Source organism: Gymnodraco acuticeps, unplaced genomic scaffold (genome assembly GCF_902827175.1).
Source record: "Gymnodraco acuticeps unplaced genomic scaffold, fGymAcu1.1, whole genome shotgun sequence".
Lineage (NCBI taxonomy): Eukaryota > Metazoa > Chordata > Actinopteri > Perciformes > Bathydraconidae > Gymnodraco > Gymnodraco acuticeps.
In genome coordinates, this window is record NW_022990027.1 from 1,192,573 (window position 1) to 1,213,906 (window position 21,334).

General features: G+C 39.2%; 1 protein-coding gene across 1 annotated transcript; it reads right to left on the reverse strand.

The window, feature by feature from the left end:
* Positions 1-18,353: 18,353 nt before the first annotated feature.
* foxi3b (forkhead box I3b) lies at positions 18,354-20,568 on the reverse strand. Its single transcript, XM_034214954.1, has 2 exons — positions 19,772-20,568; positions 18,354-19,613 (listed from the first exon to the last, which is right to left on the reverse strand). Exons 1-2 carry the CDS (start codon positions 20,367-20,369, stop codon positions 19,066-19,068), a joined length of 1,146 nt encoding a protein of 381 aa, XP_034070845.1. The 5' UTR covers positions 20,370-20,568; the 3' UTR covers positions 18,354-19,065.
* Positions 20,569-21,334: the final 766 nt, after the last annotated feature.

Consider the following 21,334-nt stretch of genomic DNA (forward strand, 5'->3'; position numbering starts at 1 on the left):
GCTGAGAATTAAGTGCAATGTTATGTCGATAAGGTAACCTACGGAAGTTAAAATGAGCCAATATTGTCTTGTGTTTCATATAGGACACGAACATCGGTCACCTGTGTGAAGGTTACATTTTAATTTGACCCATCCATATACTCCAATATTCTCCTCTATACAGATTTACAAGGTCAATGATAAGTAACATATTTGTGTTAAGTCAAAAACTAACTTGGGGGAGAAAACATATAACATTATTGATATGTACACCTTAATATGATACAAACAGAAAAGCAGGAATGCTCCGTATTTATAAAGCTGAAAACTGCTTTTCACCTGCATGCTTGAAACATATTTTTGAAGGATCAATCGACTGGTTGTTTTTCTGTTGATCAGCTAATTCATTGGTTGACAAATCCTTGCTTCTCAATAATGGTACAACCTAATCCGCAGCACTAGATGTGTGTCTATGTATTTGCTGTGTGTTAAATTCTACTCTGCTGGGCAATAGCCTTCCAGTCACAGCCTCATTCATTTAAAGAGCCTGTGACACGAGTTTCCCCCATCATCCAAACCCATCAATTTGAGTAAATATTGTCCCCTTGAAAACCGTTACTGAACTGATTTTGGATATTTGTACTTTGATAACCATTAATCTGCCCTTCAATGTTGACCATTTTCTGGATCTTCTCGGGGATTCTTCAAGTCCCGCCAAATTATGTGTGACGTCATTGCGAGCACAGCGCTCCATCTGCACCGTTCAGGATCCCAGCATCTGCATGTAAACGCACGATGGCGCACACAGCAGCAAGCTCAGACAGCTCAGACAGTTTCATTTTGAACGTGTCTGAGAGCTCATATGAGGCTGAAGGATCGGTTTATGTTGTATCTGTTAGAAGTTTAGGAATTAGGTGCGTCAATATGGGCGATCATACGGTCATGTAGCCAGTGGTGGACTGAGACTAAAAATCATCCCGGGACTCTCGACCGGCCCACTTCGGTACCGCTAGTAAATTGTCAACAGGGGGAGTGGGGGATGTCAGGGGCGGCGGGTGCTGTAGATAGTAAATGTAAATATGTAAATATTTGTGTCACTGCATCCTCGTAAAATACAAATATAATGCAATGTCTGTGTCTTTGACATTAGCGCTGCTAGCCACCTGTGCCCTGTACTACGAAGCCAGTTCAACAGACCCTGGATATGTTTGAGTAACAAACAAACTAACAACAACAAACTAACAAACGAGATCTCGCTAAGCGGTCCTACGACGCTGGTTATCAACTCGGTAAATCAAGCCAGGGTTTCTCTCTCCAGTTGAGAGCGCGTTCACGTCTAAGACACGAGTGGATCTGACTTTAATTACATTTGACTCGAGTGTTTCGTCAACATAATGTGTTAAATAATACTTCTGCATACAGTATGTGACACTGTAAGTGTTGCACGGCCAGATACGGCTGGAGAAGCTGACTCAGATAAGGAAAGATATGATATATTATGATATTATATGATCGATGATCTGATTGATGATGTAATATGAATGATAAGTGCGACACGTCGGCGTCTTCTCTGCATACGGCAGTTTAAACTGTATTTCCTTTATCCTGTAATATGACTTGAGAGATTTAAACTCCGCACACTGAGTTGATCTCTTTTCTATAGACGCCGGAGGCGTAAAAAAAGTTATTTAGCCTTCCCAAACCTGAGCCTCACGCGCCGCCTATGGGGGATGTACTAGTGACTTATCCGACCGGCCCACTTCGGTACCGGCCCATCGGGATTTGTCCCGATGGCCAGTCCGCCACTGCACCCAGCCCACGTAAACTGTCGCTGCGGGGAAACGGTGGACCTAGTGTCCCGATCGGAGTGGGAGTAATAATAATAATAATCCGTGCATTTTATCCATTAATTTCCCCAACATTGTGGTGAAAAAACCACACGTTTAATCCATGTTGGTGTAGCCTACTACAACTAGACTACAAAAAGCATCGGTTTGTTTTCTCATCAGGAAATGCAGACCGGCACAAACAAACGATTTTTAATCATCATTCTCACGATCATTTAATCTATCATATGTTCGCCGAATTGACATGAAAGCACTAATTCATGTAGTTTCATCCACTTGAGTTTACAACTACAAAAATAATCGATTTGTTTTTATATCACATACGGGAGGAAATTCAGCAGCTCTCACTACCGATTTTTAATCCTAATTTAATCATCATCTTCACCACGATCATTTATGTTTATGTTCACCGAATTGACATGAAAGCACTGACAAATATGAATATACTGTAGTCAACTTCATTAAAACGTTATTAACGTGACTAAACTCAGTAATTCACCATTTCTACGCATGACAACACAGTGAAGCGTTCCCGCATTGACGTCACTTCCGGCTTCCCCCAAAACTTCAAAATGAGTCGAAGGAATTTCCCCGCGATGATCGAAATTATTGATATTTAACGGAACGGTATCGCTTTTTCTTTTTTAAACTGACGGTTCGAGATTACTAGTAGCCCAATATTTCATTGCACAACAGTTGTTGGGATGCTGTCACAGGCTCTTTAATACCTGGTCCCTTTTGACCAACCCCTTATTTCAATTTCCATATAAAACGCAATCAGTTATCCTTGGTTTACAACTCCCCATAGCAAGTAGACCTTCTAGTTGTGAGTCACTCTTCTTCTTGCTCCTCTCACATCTAATCCCATCCAAAGCACCCAGTTGTTGACCTACCCTCCCATCAATCCATCAATCCAGTTTCTCCTAAGAAATCCAATGTGTTCAGGCAACAACGCATTATGCTGCACATTGGTTTCATTCCCATCAGTCCCCTGTTGCACAACCAACTTTCTCAGAATATTTTCTCGTCTTTCTGTTTCAATTTGATTTATATTTCACTGTCTGTGCATCTTTCTCTGTTTCCTTATCACAATGAATAACCATTTCTACGACACCATGATTCAAGTTATGTTCACGTCCACAGTGGCACCAGAAAATGAAAACGTCACAACGGCTCATGCATTGGCCCGGTGATTTGCTGTCATGTGACAAATGGAGATGTCAAAGGACTCCTCATAAGACAGACAGTGATAAATCTCTCCTAAATGACTGTGACGGCTGCCATGTCCAGGAGCAACATGTATGAGTTAATATGACGTAGACCGTTTGCCCTGCGGCGAGGCTAGTCACTACTCGGAACCAACCGCCACGTTACCCCGTGAATTTTGTGTGCACTAGAAGTAGAAGTGGACATGAAATTGCAATTTAACATTCCTCTTAATAGCCTAGTTTTCCCAAAGGCTCTACTCTCTCAGGCTCTGCTGGCTCGTAAGCTTTATGCAAGGAAGAGCTTGAGGCAGTCCTCTTAAGGCAGTTGTATCTGTTCTCAGCCTTGTTCCTGTCATTCCACTTGTTGATCCCTGAGTCTCAACTGTTTTCAATCCTTTTTATTTATTTCACACTTTAGAAATGTAGAGTTTTAAGTTCCTGTCAGGCACATTTATTATAGTTCCCTACACATCATTCCTCTTTTCATCTCTTTGTAGTCAATGTTTTGGTGAATACTTTTTCTCCCATCTCTGCATATGATCAAATGAATGGCATTAGCAGCCTTGTCCCTCAAGAACAACATATTCACAAAAGTATAATTAAAATGCTGTGAAGACAATGTTCACAGAGCATGCCACAGCATTCTGTTTGGGACTGGGAGCAGAAATCAACCTGCAGGTCTACTAACCACAACTGCACTTGGTGCACCAGGGACATACAGTACCTTATTAAAAGTACAAACCCTTAGAGGAATTAGAAACAACAAACAAATAGTCTGTTTTTAAATGCCTTTGTCTGAATGTCTTTCATTTTTGTAAAGCACCTTGAATTGCCTTGTGTTGAAAGGTGCTATATAAATAAACTTGCCTTGCCTTGCTCTAGACATCGCCTGGTGGTTTGAATTGATAAGTATAAGTCCACATTATTAGAGAAACAATAAACTAGCATTGTCTACAATTTAGCACAATATTACATTTTTTAATCAATACAGGTATGTATGGATCTCCTTTACTCCACTTCAGGAAATAAATAACATGTTTGAAGTCTGCTCTCTGTCTCTTTTAACCCTTGTAACGTATTTTTGTTTGTGGACTGGTTTGTGATTAAGGACCAGTTATGTGAGATGTCCCAATAAATAAGAGCTTGTCAATATGTTTTGAAGTATTTTAAAGGATTTCCCCTTATAGAACAATCTAAATTAACTTGCTAACAAAGCAGATGCGATATTACACAACATATTCGGTGTATTATTTTTAAAATCAGACATCATTAGTAACAATTTTAGTATGTTAAACTCTAGGCTCATCCCCTAAAGAGGACTTTACAAAGCATATTGTATGTTAAGGTGTCTGTTGAACATGTAAATCCTCTGATTGGCCCACAGAGAACAAATACCAGAGCTCAGCCTCTGAATTAATTATTGAAAGGTCACCTAATGTTTTCTCTTGTTCGCCATTAATTCATTATCAGTTTTATTAATAGCATTGACAATACACTGAAGAGTTTGGTATTCAGAGAGATCCAAAGCTCTAAAGAGAGTATAAAATGTCCTGTTGGGACAAATGTTGTTGGCAGCCAGAGCCACACTACCATCCTCATGGATTCCCTAAAAGAGCAGCTGCTTCACAGCTTTCTCATGAGGACTTTGGGTGCTGTACCCAAACCCAAAGGGGGTGAAAATATAAGAATCCTGCGAGAAATAAGCAGCTTACTCCCTTGATGTTAACATATAATTGTTCTGTCTTAGGCCATCTGCCGTTTAAAAGGGCCGGCAGGTTTATTAAAAAACCCTTGGATCCCCAAAACATAAAAACCTCAAGGCTGAAGTATTGAAAACAACGTACTTTTGGTAGAGTAACCAATGATAATTATCTTCAGAAAAGGCTTACTCCAGAGTAAGTAATTTAGTCGTTGACTCTTTGATCTGGGATATAGCTGGTAGGGCTCAGAGAATTTGCATGATGTTAACAGACTGTTCATCTTAGTCTCAACATAATAACACCCAATTACCCCATCTGCCTCCAATCCTTTCCTTTATCAAACTAACATTGAACCCTTTATCCTCTGGGATTAATTTACACATTGTGTTATAGGCTAATTTAGTGTTGATACTATAATGTAGATTTTACACGGCATTACAGTAATTTGGGCCAAGTGCATATTCAGGGTAAGTAAAAACGTAAGAGCCACATTCTCCTTGCCATGTATCTCTTGCCTTGTCTGCCCTCGGGTCCACTCAGGCTCCTGTTAGAGCTGTCAGCTACAGAGAAGACTGAGAGCTTCTCTAGGAATAGGATACATATACCTAGGAAGGAAAGGTTTCCTATCATATCAGAAATTTAATTTGTACCTTCCACTAGCTGGGGGATTAGATATTCGCCTCAGCTGTCAAAAAAGCCAACCACTTGGGAATCCATTTCAGCACCAATTACAGTTTGCAATCTTTCATTTAATAAACGTTTTTTTTCTGCAAACATGGGATGCTGGTATAATGTAATATAGATGGGTTTTTACATTAGCAGGGAAGTGTTTTAAATGCACATGTGAATGTTAAGTAAGGCACCAGTGGGACTAGTTAACTGCCTGTAGATGCAGTACGGAAAGAGAGGTACAGAGGGTAAGATAGTATGAGCATAAACTCCAAGGAATGGAGCGCCTATCGGAGAACTGCCTGATCAGAGACTGGGGCTTCGGAAAAAAGAAACATTTACATCATGTGTTGCCATGGTGGGGATCATTCATGTACTTTATATTCCAAAGTCCTTATGTATTTTGATAGGCCTACTACTAACATAGTGAGAGATTGGAAGGGGCTTTCTTCGCTGTTCAAAAAACTGAAAGGAGGATGTTTCAATGGGTTTGAATGGGGAAAATGGGTTCAGCTATTGTGAAGATATCCATGTCTAAAGGGAAAGTTTGGAGCAGTAACATGTAATTAGGCTATAAGCTGTGGGTGGTTTCAATATAGGTCGTTGACCAAGGGAAAACATTGCTAAGAACCCTTTGAATATCTGGTTATGTGTCATGAGGAAGATATTAAACTAGGAAAACATAGAACAAAGATGATACAGTCCCATGCTGAGTATTCTTGGTCATTAACAACATTGGTTTCCTCTGACTTCATTGATTGTACTTCTATTTTTCTTCCTGTTTTATTTTCTTTTTAATTTGTTAGCACCGTTGTGGTCTTCTAACAGGCTTTATAGTCTGCGCTTTTTCCCAACATTGCTATGAAATCCAATGTGACAAAACTCTTAAAAGGTTAATCGAATAGGTTTAGACTATTAGCTCATTTTCTTGCTTTATTTAGATGAGAAGACTCCGATTAGTTTAGGATTAGCTTAGGCTGAAGTGTCCCTTTCCGAATGTAATACAATGTACCTACAAGCACCTCTGAAAGTAATTTAACTATAACACATTCTAATAGTGTTGTGTTTGTTATATTCCGACAGAACCAGGCTAGCCGTTTTCCCTTTTTCTTCTCTATTCTTTTTAGCGCCAAGCTAACAAACTGCTAGCAATAGCTTCACATAGTCATAGTGTATCTACCTCTTTTTAAAGCTTCCAATCTCCCTCTTTGTCTCACTGTTCCTCTGTCTTAGTTGTCTCAATCTATCAGTCAGATGGATTGATACCTTTTTTTATTCCACTGGTCTGTTTTTATTGATTAGCTAACAGTTTAAATCCAACAAGTAGCCATCCTCCCAAGAGCTCATGAAGGTCCAGGTAATTTAATCAGCCATAACTTTGGAAAAACTGGGATAAAGGACGTAAAAAGTCCCAGTTTGTGCTTCAAATAACTGCAATGATGGTGTTTATGTCTGCTTATTGTAATACCTTTATGTTAATTACGTTTTGACTCGTTATGATTCCCTTTTTCTTCAGTGTTTTTTTGTGGCAGTATTTAGTTTATAATATCACTTCATACCTTTATATTTTCAGTCTACTGACCCATGGTGTCACCGTGCAGAATAGCCCAGGCTCCCCCCGGAGCAAGTCTTGTCATGCCTTCGACTTGAAATTCAGATGAGTGCAGTGTCAGTAGTAGTTATCGTCTGGACCTGGGGTAGCATCTCATTAAATTCCACTGGAGGAAGGAGAGGTGGACAAGGAATGTGTTCCCTTGTCACCTTCAGCCTTTCGGCTATGACAGGCCAAAAGTCCTGTGAAGAAGGATAACATGAAGTTATGAAAACGTAGACAAGCTAACTCTGCTGTCTTGCTTATTGATTTAGTTTCAACTAAATGTTAAATAAACTAACATTATTGTTTCGATTTTTTATAATTAAACTATAATTTTTGGGGAATTTGGTGATTCACAAAAACATTGTCATTGTTAAGATGAAATTGCAACAGCAATGTCTCTGTTGTATCAGTGTATTCTCTTTTTATTAACTCAAATCAATACAAATCAAAATGTCTCTCTTAAGAGAAGTTCATGTCTTACATATTCCAAGTTGATTTGCAAACATATCTGATGATGTCATTTGAGTTTCGATCTAGCCACTCACAAAATACAGCTGTTGGCACAGATAATAGCTTGATGTTATTTTATAAGTGGTACATCCAACTGACAGTTAATGATCATTTCTGGGTTGTTGCATGTGGCGCCCTGAGGAGACAGATAATGTCTTCAACAACAGCTGCCTTTTGTTATTGGCTTTAAACACAATGCAAGTGATGAAAGAGAGTTGGAAGACACTCATAGTGGGTTTCTCTGGACTGCTGGCACGCCCAGGTTCAACAGTAACGATGGAAAATTGCCTACCAAAAAATGATCTGTCAGTTTTATGAAATACTATGTCCTGTCTTAAGTGTGAAAACTGTCACTATTCAAACCAAAGGTTGTTGTTTTTAATTAGTAAGTGTGGATGGTAGGCCAAATTAGGATTCACATTGGGAAGAACGCGGTATTTATTTTCTTGGAGCGTGACTGTGTGTGTGCATGAGGGGACAGTGTCCACATAGATTCACTGTACTGATGTAAACTGTCAAACAAAGGATCCAACTCATCTGCATGGTCCAGTAGAGTCCACACACCCATATATGTTGCTTCTAATTTTGCCACGGGGATAGAGCCACACCAATTAGTATGCACCAGTAGATTTTATTAGGAAATGGAGAAAAGCCTATTGGGAAAATGAAGGTTCATAATGCTGAGGCTCTGCGACTTGCCTGTGCAAACATTACAGTTACATTGCAGTAAGAGTGATTAGCACACAGTGGTTTCCTGGATGTGTAATGACATTTGAGGGAATTCCAACCACATAGCCAATTACTGGGTAATGAGCATTAAAGCTTGCGGTCGCTGTTGTGGCTCCGTCCTCTTTATGACCACAATCCCTTTTCATGAAGATCAATGGTTCAGATGTACAGAGCACATGTTCCCTTGCTGGTTCTGCTGCATCAATGTGCTGAATATGTAAATGCCATGTCATGCGCTTGATGCATTATCCCATATGTGGACAACGTGCTAGCTTTTCAGGGATTAACCTGGACAGTTTTATTTTCGTACTCATTTTTTTTCTCAGGATTTTTCCATTGGGAAATGCTATTTTCTCTCTGCAAATGAAATATTTAGGTAGTTTCATTAAATGTATTAGACTTGTGTCAAGATGTACAAGGTTTTGGGATAGTGTTTCAAAATATTCTGTGAGGAATATTATATATGCAATTCCTTTTGTCATTTTTTATGTTATTGAACATCCGGTCCAATATGATAGAAAGCTTGTACAGAATTTCTTACATTTAACTAAGCCCGTATAAATAAGCAACATGTGTGAATACTTCCTCAAGTGTATTGGCTGAATATAAAGATGTTAGGCTTGGTAGCCTAGGCTGGCAGAACGTATAACAGTTAGCGCTGAGCTTCAGTCTGCAATGTTCAAAACAACAGAGAGCCAGAAATCTAGGTGTAGTCATGGACTCTGACCTGAGTTTCAACAGTCACATTAAAACAGTTACTAAATCAGCCTACTATCACCTAAAGAATATATCTAGGATTAAAAGACTAATGTCACAGCAGGATTTGGAAAAACTTGTCCATGCTTTTATCTTCAGTAGACTGGACTACTGCAATGGTGTCTTCACAGGTCTCACTAAAAAATCTATTAGGAAGCTGCAGCTGATTCAGAACGCTGCTGCTCGAGTCCTCACTAACACTAAGAAAGTGGATCACATCACTCCTGTTCTGAAGTCTTTACACTGGCTTCCTGTGTGTCAAAGAATAGATTTCAAAATACTGCTGCTGGTTTATAAAGCACTGAATGGTTTAGGCCCAAAATACATTTCTGATCTCCTGCTAAATTATGAACCATCCAGATCTCTCAGGTCTTCAGGGACTGGTCAGCTTTCTGTCCCCAGAGTCAGAACTAAACATGGAAAAGCAGCGTTCAGTTATTTTGCTCCAAATATCTGGAACAAACTCCCAGAAACCTGCAGGTCCGCTACAACTCTTACTACTTTTAAATCCAGGCTGAGTGAAGACTATTATTTTTCCCGCTGCTTTTAATTGAAACTGAGCGGTTGTGTTTCGTTTTTGGTTAATGAACATTTGGGGCAAGTAACCCCAGGGAATCAGTGTCTGGTTTTTTCTGTGTATGCTGCGTATGTGCCATACAAGCGTACACAGCTCATGTTCGGAGAAACCTTAAAAAAAGGCATCAGTAAAATGGAACTTCTGTGTGAACTATTCATATCTTAAACTGCACTGTAACTTTGTATTCATGTACTTTTTCTTTAATTGTTTCTTTTATTATCTTTTCTTTTTAATGACTGTTTTTAAATGCCTTTGGCTGAATGTCTTTCATTTTTGTAAAGCACCTTGAATTGCCTTGTGTTCAAAGGTGCTATATAAATAAACTTGCCTTGCCTTGGTAAATACCACTTTTGGGCGTCAGTGTGCTATTCAAACACGATATTGGCTGGCATTCTACTCAGGACTAGCGTGTTGGGAAAAAAAAATTCTGTTCTAATGATTGATATGTGGAAAGTAAATTCATTTATTCCTGCTTTGGGATCTTCTCATGCTCCCTGGTGTTTTCTGAGTGTGGTCACACTTCAATGGCTTTTTTTCTAAATACAAATTCCCTTGGTTTCATATTTGTCTTTCATTTTTTGTTGCCCCCTATCCAGCATTTTATCAGACTTTTGTGAATAATTCACTCATTCCTCCACCAACTTGCTTGTTATTCCTCCAGCCTCCTCTTCCTGTTGCCTTCTCACCCCTTCACCTCCACTCTAGTGTGTCTTATTTATATGGAAATGAGTCAATATGAAAGGGTGAGGATGGTAATAGCAGGTATGTACAATATGCAGCTATGTGATTCTTATTTGGACTAACCATTCAGCGACAAGCTTTGCAAAATGAATCCATTTTAAATTATTAAAATCAATAAGCGTACCCGAAAAGTACGATCTTACATCTCCAGTCAAGAAAGTTGCAATTCATTATTTGATCCTGCTGTGAGGCACTGTACCAATACACAGAATAAAAGCACATAACATCTCAGAAATGGCGCTGTATGGATCATATATTCTTCATCACGCACAGTAAATCACAAATACAATATGAACCACGCTTGCATTTGTTCTGTGTTCCGCCTTTTGATGAATGGTCACCATATAAGGGGTCCAGTCTTCCAGTGGATTAATTATCTTCTCTGATGCTCACAACTCTCAAAACAGGCAATTCATTTGCCATCGATCGTCACCCTAACCCCCAGAGGTCTGCAAAGTATGACAAAAAGCAACTGAGGGTGTAATGGCTTTTGTGTCTTCATTAATAGACCTATAGAATTAAAGCACAACCACACAAACATACACACATCACTGCATGTGTATACACCAATAAACAGACTCGTATAGGATTCCTGTTACTGCTTGTCACACTCGCTCAGGTTGCTCCACACCCTTGGAAAGATAAGTAGTTTGGATGTGCTATATCCTCACTGTCTGCTACTGTTTGGTAACATCTACATCCTTAACTGAGTTAAAACAAACCACTGCAGGTGTATAACATGTATACTGGCAACCAGTTCTGCATTTAATACTAAAATTATAAATTAAATCAAGCTTTATTTATATAGCACCTTTCATACACAGTGGTAACACAAAGTGCTTCACGAAAACCATAGACAATTCATAAATAGAAACAATAATATCCTGCTCTTCCCGGAATAATAATAAATGTAACACATAGCTTTTCGATTTAAAAACTAAAATATATACATGTATCTGTATATATGCATACATACTCTATGTACATACATAAATACATACATACATAAATACATACATACATACACAATCAAAATGAGAAGAATAAAATACAATTCAGTTAAAAACTCAATTTAAAAGGTGGGTCTTGAGTTTGCTCTTAAAAAAATACGCTCTCTGCTGCCCTCAGGCTGTTCCACAGTCGTGGGCCGTAATAATAAAGAGACGGCTCACCGTGGGTCTTTGTTTTCACAGCACCAGAAGATCTGAGGGTTCTAGAGAGCTCATAGGTTAAAAGCAAATCCGATAAATGTAGCCTACTACATGACTTTGTTGTGTCAGTTGAGGTCAAAGGCCAGTTCCTCTTTAAGCGTTTTGGTTTTGTTCGTTTCATTAATTTCTTTAACTAAAACTTTGGAACTCATATACAACTCATTTTTGGAAAATGTATAAATCATATTTCGTTCACAATAAGTAGAACCAACACGCTGATGAAACAATGTACATAATCAGTTACAACAACGTAACATAACATCTGGAGTTATATGGAAAACTACTCATCTGACAAGATTTAGATCCGGTTTATTAGCGTTGTTTTTTATTTAAAGACACTAAATAGTTGTGAGAATCCCCTATCAGTAGGGATCTAACCAGTGGAGTCAGGAACCTTGTTTTTGTCGTCAGAGTCACAGCAGTGTGTCACAACACACAGCTTATGAGGGTTTGTTATGAGGGACTGTTTCATCCAGACGTTTACTGTTGCTCACACAGGAGGTGTTGCATCTGATCCAGCTGAGGTGACCTCCAGGCCCCGACTATAATGAAAGCTGTATGATCGTTAGTGACGCCCTCTGTCTGAGCTTTATTGTCTCTGACACATACTCACTTGTTCTGGCTTCTTAAATCTGAATATGTAAGACAGGTTTTGTGACGGTTATTCTGTTGTTTTGACATTCCTTCAAAAATGTAATTGGAACTTATTGGCTTACACAGTAGGTGGAAAATAACTTAGTACAGGCGTTCCCAAACTTTTCAGCCTGCGGGGGGGGGGGGGGGTGCTAGTGATTTGTCAACGGGGGGGATGGCCAGTCTGCCCCTGAAAAATGTCTATGCACACGTCATCATCTCGCGACCCCCACTGTGGGAACCACTGACTTAGTATATTTACTCATTTTCTGTATTTAAGTACACATTTCAGGTACTTGGACTTTACCAGAGTATATTTTTCTGTGCCACTGTATACTACTCCAAGGGACATATTTTACTTTTTAATTTACTACGTTTACTTTGAAGCTTTATTTACTAGTTACATTATAGATTCAGATTTCATAAACACAACACACAAATACAATGAAGCTTTTTCTCTCAAATATTTCAATTTATATTTTAATAAAGTATGATTTTACTAAGTAAAGTACTTTAAGTACATTTTTTACCATCACACTTAGTACCATTGTCAATGCAGTAATTTAACTTTTTTAATGGAGAGGATTTACAGTTTAGTATAAGTAATTTTAAAGAATCTCAATACTTCTTCCACCACTCCATGTACACAAGTATAAAGGCTTCTGGGAGCTTCCCCAGAGTTTGTATGGATGTCTATGCTGCTAAGAGCTTCCCCACGCGTTTACATCTTAATGGCAGCCTGTCCTCCTACACTTGTTGCTTAATGGTGTCAATCTCTTCTTGAGACCTATTGAGCCGGCACACTTTGGTCAGTCGTTTGATTTTTTGATTACCTGTCCCAATCCTGCTTCCCCAGTCAATAATGGTTCAGCATGCAAATATATACAACTGGAATAGTTAGCAGCAGAGGTGGAAGAAGTACTCAGATCTTGAACTAAAGTGAAAGTAGAACAACCTTAGTGTAGGAATACTCTGTTACAAGTAAAAATGGTGCCTTAAAAAAGGGTACTCAAGTAAAAGTACAAAAGTATTAGCATCAAAATATACGTAAAATACCAAAACTAAATGTACTCATTATGCAGATTGGCCCATTTCAGAATAATATTATATGTTTTGATTATAATTATTGATGCATGAAAGTGTTTATCAAAGTTAGTTATAATTCATTTGTATACTGCAGGGAAGCTTGTGAATTTACTCAAGGTGTAACTAAAGGTTGATTTAAGTGTTGATTATATTTCACATCATTAATCAAAATCTGCAAAGTAACTGAAGGTTTTAAATAAATGTTGAGAAGTAAAAGTACATGATTTACTTCTGAATTGTAGTGGAGTAAAAGTACAAAGTAGCAAAACATTGAAATACTCAAGTAAGGTACAAGTCTCACAAAATTGTACTTAAGTACAGTACTTGAATACATGTACTTAGTTACTTTCCTCCACTGGTTACTATTGGCAACATAGTTACCGTGCATCAATGTACAGTAGTTACATGTTCAAGAAATACAGCTTTAGTTCATGTCTATATTCCAAATTGAATACTTTTATAATAAGCATGGCCATTATTACGCTGACATCTGCCTGGGGTGAGATTACTGGTGTCTAAAGGTTAATGAACACATTTGCAAACTGGAAACCAAGGCAGTTTATTCTCCTTCCTTTCTTTGGTTTGGCTTTCTGGTAAGCAATTTGCCTTCTGTTTGGATAGCATTCATGCTTTCTGGTAAGGTTTCAAAGCTGGCTAATGGAAATAAATGCTTACTGAACAGAAGCAGTCCCCTCCTTGCATACTAAAACCCAGCCCCGTAAAGTCTGAGGGATTCAGCTGGCATGTACACGACCCAAATGGATTCAGATGGGCGTCATGTTCAGAAAGTTGGTTTATTCCTTGTTCCATCCAGAAGGAACATTAGATACAAAAGCAATAATAATGACTCTTGTTATATTACATTTCTTCTTCGCCTTTATCAGCTTTGCCATTTTTTTCCGGGGAGCTATCAGAGGCAGTTACTTAAAATATAACCAGAAGGAAGACTTTCCCTTACTGTATAATTCCCAAGCATGTTCCTTCATGATTTATCTTTTTAATCTGTTGAATTATTTAAGTCTGTACTTAAGTGGTTGACCTACATCACTAGAGTGTCCCTGAAAAAAATGAATGTATGGACCTTAAATCTTCACTGTGGCTGTCTGTTTCCAGTACAGCATGCCTTTATCAACCCAATGTTTTTATTATCAGTGTGCTATTAGTCAAAAAAGACAGAATAACATTACACAAAGCCTCTAATTTCTTAGATCACCTGTAGATAGAGGACACATTCTCCCCTTCTCCCTCCCTCCCCGGCAGAGCCCTGTCCATATCGCCATGTTTACTGCATGTTGACATGAAAAATATTTTAGGGTGAAATAGCAATGATTCATATATACACACTGTCTCACTGCACTCTGTGTTTGTCTTTAAACTTCACTTTTCCCCAAATACTGTATATAAGCCATGTTTAGGAAGGGATGATCACTCGCTGCTCTATTCTCTGGAGTCTTGGACACCTGGAAGCACCTAGTTTTTCCAAGAAGGAGCCGCTGTATTTACATGCCTTTTATTGGAGATTGTTAATCCCCCTTGGGCAAATTGGGACTTCTACTTTTTCTTAACTGGGAGTAGGCTGCGGGACGTTGGTGATGGCAATGGCATATTTAGGCAATCTTGTTAAGAGTTTTATTGTCAGGCAATGTTTCTGGAATCCAATTTTGCAAAAAGAATTTAAGGACAAATTGAGAATTGTCCAAGTAAGAGCATTTTCTGCAATCAGCAGTTGGATACAAGCTGTGGTGGAAATTGTACGGATTCTTGGTTTTCTATTGACCTTTAACGGGCACAAAAAACGAAAGGTTATTCAATGACTTCAAGATAAAGGACAAGTAGATAAAGGCTTCTTTCATCACCTGTATGCGTGTGTCTGGAGTGTGTGGATGTTTATACTAAACACAAGCAGCTAACGCAGAGCTGAGGCAATGGGCATGACGACATGTCTCCAGGCTTCACGTTCTCTGCTACCGTTTACCAAACAGCCTCGATAGGACGGGACTGTTTTAGTAAATACAGAAGGTGCGTGTGTGTCCTTGTGTGTGTTTTGGGTTGACTTGGTACCAGGACAGTTAGATTTCTGCAGGTAGCAGTTATACAAAAATCTCCTCACTTTTGAGGGAATGAAGTTGAGGAGATTTATGAGCTGTCAGACTTTCAACACTCTTTATCCACCGTGCAGTGAGGTGTGGATTATTTATTTCTGCAAAATAATCAGGACAGTTCTTACACACACAAATCTCTCATCTCTCGCAAGAACCTCACAGTGTAATCATTCTTTGTCTTGAGTTTATATTATAAACATCACAAACTCGCACTGCAAGGACACGTACACACACGCACACACATCAACAGTGAGCGTGAGGGGGTGTGCGTTCCGTTATTCAACAGGTGTGTGGAAGACACGAGCCAGGAAACAGGGCAGCAGGTGTCGATGAGGATTTACAGATTTTAATCGTATAACTCTGTTGAGCAATACTTCTACTGCTTGAGGCAAGGAAGGTCCATAGCTACAGTAACATGTGATGGATGCTGTGTTGGGAATCCCTGCACCTAGAGAAACTGTGACAAATTCCATTTCTAGTGGCTTGTGCACCAATGCTTCATAGTTTTGGTTTGGATACAGGTTGCTATACAATGCAATTGTCAAAGGCCTTGTTATAATTTAATTAAGATCATCATTTCTTTCTCTTGTATCTTATTTTTTATATTTTAAGTCAAACTATATTGCCTTAACCTTTAAATGTTTTACTCATTTTATTTGTATTGATTTGACTTCTCTGTACAGCACATTCAAATCCCATCTGCATAAAGGATGCTTATTAAATAAAACTGCCTTGCCTATTTGGAAAGAAAGCAGAAAAACCAGCAGCTGATTTTTTTTTCAACTAGAAAGGAAAGAGAAACTGCCAGGAGGAAAACAGTATAATAACTGAATGTTGTTCCAAGTTAGGCAAGTGTGTAATCTGAGTTTGAGGCTTACTGTCCAAAATGAAAAATTTGAAAGAACCAGACAAAGGATGTTATGTATCAACATAAGTATTGTGAGATATGATAAAGGCAAGTTGACTTTAGTTTCATCAAGTCGTTAAGGTAGATCCCTCAGGTTTTTCCGTTTCTTATCTGGGCAGCTTCATCTGGAACACTGCTCTCCTTCTGACCCTGTCATCTCCATTCTTGGTGTGATTAACGGCTACAAATTTGCATTGGTTGTTATTGAAGTCTCTTAAACAAAAGCCTGATATTTGTCATATAAAAAAAAGGGCCACCAAAGTTCTTGATGCCACATCATTCAACTGCCAGCCCGGAGTCTGAACAAGCTAAAGAACAAGCTAATTGTCTGCACCAGCTATCCATGTGCTAAGACATTTTGGGATACAAGTGTGGCATGTTGGGACAGTGATATACTAATATTTACTGCACTTTTAGTTACACCCGGAAAGCTCATGATCCCCTCTGTAAGCTACCAATCTGCAGGAAGAGATCATCTATTTGCATATGAATTTGGCACAGCCATGTTTCTCCGAATGAGGTCTATGGCTTAGTGTGAGGCAGGATATTTCACACGTTTTAAATCAGATATGCCTTAAAGTCTTGACACAGCTAATAAACTGAACTTTATGATCCATCCAAATGGAACCTCAGCCCTTTAAAATCAGTTATGCAAATGTTGACAGGTTGACCGTCTAACCTCCAACCACTTACACACTTTGCCAATTGCGCCAGGATGTTAAATTCCACTGGTTCTCGGTTAGAAGTGTGGGTGTCTTTCTTTCTGTGTTTAGTATAAATGACTGTCATGCTGCCTGTGTTTCGGGGTAAATAAAGGCCTAAGGCTCACACCGATCAAAGGGTTTATATTTATTTTAATAACAAGGGTGCAGGACAACTAGAGAACAGGAATACAACTGGTAAAATGATTCTATTTGTCACAGTTTATCAACTATAACACTAATAATATTGTATGTAATGATTATGTAAAGCCAAAATTAACATTTTGCAGAGGGAACCACAGACGCATAGAGTATAATGTGTTTGAAATGTACAATGTATAATATCCTATTATATTAGTGTTTAAATTACAGTTTGTTGTATCAGACATATAACAGATATTAACATATTAGCAAGTGTACGTTTATTATTACTGTTTTGTACTCTACATTAAGAGCAATCTGTTTTTCATCATTAATGTATGTATTAATACTTATACACCACTATATGTTGCAATTTACACAATTGTACATGTTAATTGGTGTGGAATATTTAAGCACATTTGCACTGCTTTGCTTAACTTCTTATGTTAATATAAATATTTGTATTCTATTTTATTTTGTCCTGAAATTGCAGAGTTTTACTTTGACTTCTGATGTTTAAGACTGTATTCTATTTTACTTTATTTTCTCTTTGTATTCCTTCCAAACTGTCACACTACTCTCCTGTGATAAATACATTATTCTTTATATTACTACATGTGTTATGTATACCACACATTGCTGTATGTATATTTTGAGTACCTTTCCATGAATATGAGTCACTGGAGAAACTAACCTGAATGTCTTTGTACAGCACTAACCTCTTTCTTTGTGAATACATCTCCTAACTTTGACTTGATACACACAAGAGGTTCTTGATTTACTTTCATAAGACTCTCAACTATATGTGATGATCGTAGTTTTAATACACAGACTGCAATTGTTATGTTGAGTGACAGTGTTTATTTAGCCGTTAATTCACGCCTCAGCATCTTTACAGCGTTTTACAGTTGGTCCCTCTCCACAGATAGAGCTGCTTGCATCCAGTCAGCAGTATCTGTGTAGATGGTGTGACTGACTTTTCAGTGTTTGGTGTAGCAAAGAGGGACAGCATGGGAATGTGGATTTTCACCGTTTGTTTAGTAGAATCAGTTAACAATCCATCACACAAAGATCGGGTTTCACCGACATGCAGGTTCCACTCTACTGGTCATCGCTTTTTTGACAGTTTTCTGTCAGTGAACGCTCACTTTCTGTCCTAACTTTCTTTTTGAATGGGTTGGATGTTTGAGAGAAATCTTATGGCTCTTTCATTTGAATAAAATATCATCCTTCATGAACAAAAAATTAGAAATAAAGTGTAGAGTGTATTCCTTTTATTCATATCAAAAACACAACATAGATAGCATACCATACATTAGGAATGATATTTTGTTTACAATAACCAACAAACCAACAATACAAATGCATAACATTACATAACACATTGACATATTTACAAGATAAAATTACATGTTCAGACTCCAGGACTCTAACGTCATCAGATGTTAAGCTTTACTACTAGGCCTACGAAAAAAACATGAAAGAAATTCTACCTTTAGTTCATTCCTACACAGACTTAGTAGACAATGGTGTAATTCAACTACTACTCTAAATGTGCTGCCTGAGCGCTGTATGGGTGATACCATCAAAGAATCTCAGATAGCAGTGTGGAATGGCCTGATGTCAGCAGATAGGATCCAGGATCTGTTAGTAATGAGTCAGATCTGATAGAGACCTGCTTTACTTCGAATAAAAGCTGACTGAGGATCTGATAGAGAGGCTGACTGCGGTTTTAAGGGAGGGACACTTCTAGTCCATTGCTACTGACTCAGCTGTTTCTGTGGGAATCAAAGCCTTTTTACTCTGATGTCACACGCTATAGTGATCTTCAACTGCCTCAGTCAGCGCAAACTCTGTGTTTTTCACAACCGAACAAACTGAAGTGACCAGACAGGTAACACTTCCTGTGGAAAGTCTTTACCAGAAACCAAACATTCTCTCCCCCCCCCCCAACCCCTCTTTAATGTCTTATTAAACTTCTGTGCCCTCACGATGATAGATGATTCCTGTCGAGCCAAGTGTTGGGTAGAAATGCCCACTGGACGCATTGTACTGGCTGAGGATGGGGCTGGTGTAGCCTAGGGAAGAGTGGGTGGGTGAAGAGGAGAGCACAGTGGGAGCTGATACTTGGGGTCCCCACTCTTGTCCTCCTGAGTTGGGCGAATAGTTAATAAAGGTTCCAGGTCTATGAGGCCCATCTAGGTTGATCTGCAGTGGCCGACTTAACCCATCACCCCCCACCTCATTAGCTACTGTCACTCCAGACATCTCGGATAAGAAGCTGCTGAGGCAAGGAGCGGGGCCCGACGATGAAGGGGAGGGGATCCGGTCTGCCGTGGGAGACATGTTGAGGGCAGTTGAGTGTTTGGGGCTTCCCCTTTCGCTGTCTCCTGACTCCGGAGCCCCTGAGCCATCTCCACCGGAGAGGGAATCAGACTTCCTCTTCCTTTTGCGGCGGAAGTTTCCATTGTCGAACATCTTCTCACAGTTTGGGTCGAGTGTCCAGTAGTTGCCCTTGCCTGTGATGCAAGAATGCAGAATTAGTGAGGTTCAATTTGAATTTGAAAAAAGGCTTTATACAACACACCAATAAAACACGATGGTCCATACAACATATGCCCTTGTTGGGGTGACATTTTAAAATAGAGCCATAAGGAAATCAAAAAGCAAATATTACCTGGATCATCCTCATCTCTTGGTACTTTTTTGAAGCAGTCGTTGAGTGACAGATTGTGTCGGATTGAATTCTGCCATCCAGCTTTACTTTTATTGTAGAAGGGGAAATTGTCAGCCACGTACTGATAAATCTGGCTCAATGTCAGTCTCCTGTCAGGTGCTCCGTGGATAGCCATGGCGATGAGAGCGGAGTACGAGTAGGGAGGTCTGACCAGCTTCATCAGGTCTTCTTGTGAGGGGAGAGAGAACCAGCTCAGCTCCCCTCCTGGGCCCCCAGCTCCAGCAGGACCCAGGTAGGGCCTCTGCATGCCGTAGTGCTGGGGGACAAAGGGGGGGCCTGGGTTACCAGGTGGGCCCGTTGTAGCCAAGTACGGCGGTGTGTTGATCCCGGTGCCGTTGAACCAGAGGTAAGGGTTTGGGGTGGAGGTGTAGTCGCTCAGGTCGTAGGAAGTCGGAGCAGTGCGCTGAGGACTCGGCAGTGAGGGAGGGGGGTAGTAACAGTCACTGTACATGCTGATCTCAGGGGGCTCCTGACCCAGGCTGGGGAACTGCGGGCCACACCGAGGTGGAGACTGGCCCTGAGTCTCAAATGAAGACATATGAAATGTATTCTCACCTCTTTAAATCTCCTTTTGCCTTTCTCCTTTCTGTGCCAATGTTCTTTGTGGAGCGGTATTGTCAGAAGTCCCGAAGTCCTTTTCTTCTTTAGACGTTGGCAGGTATTTGAATGTGAGTTGATCCAAATGATGGTGTCTACACTTCAAAGTCGTAGGCTCTTCTCCACTCTCTTCTTGTCTGTTGTCCCCTCCTCACCTGCCTTACCTGCTTTATCTGTTTCCCTGCCTCATGTGATTGGTTCTTTTCTCAGGTGAGACCTTTATCCTGTTTCCTCCCACTTTTTTTTTCATTCTGTCAGCTTGTTGGTCTCCAGGTTTTTTTTATTACCTCAATTAAATATTTTTCCACTCAAGCTGCTGCTACAACATTGATTAAGTTCACTCCTCTGTAACTTTTTGATGATAATGATGAAAATGTAAATTGACTTCAAAGTTTGCCCTATTTAAATTCTACATTTTAATAAGCATTTCTTGAGTAAACACTGAACAGAGTAGTTATTATGAAGATAAACTACCATCCCGAAGACAATTTTGTGACTATGTTCTTGTTCTATATAGATAGTATTTAATTATATATTATAAAGTATTTGTATTAACTGTAAAGATTGACCACACTCGAAAATGGTGATATAGCATAAAAGCAATAGCCTCTTGCTCCCAGGTTAAGATGTAGAATTATAATCATAAATGATGATAAGTAGACCATGAAAGCATCAACTATTACTAGTAACTAACAGTGTTAGAATATCGGTAGCGATATATAGTTTAATTTTGAATACATAGTATTTTGATATCATTTAAATGAATACGAAATTCTAGGGGACATTGCCCATATCCTTTTGTAATCTAGAATTTCACAAATTAAATGATCACTTTTTATAATTGGCCACAGTGTTGGTGTTAAATGGCATGTTATCATTATATCATGCTGTTGCGTTTTATATTTC

Coding starts and splice junctions, on each gene's coding strand:
- foxi3b (XM_034214954.1), bottom strand. CDS start 20,369: ATGTCTTCATTTGAGACTCAGGGCCAGTCTCCACCTCGGTGTGGCCCG. Junction 19,614..19,771: donor AAGAGATGAGGATGATCCAG/GTAATATTTGCT, acceptor CTTGCATCACAG/GCAAGGGCAACTACTGGACA.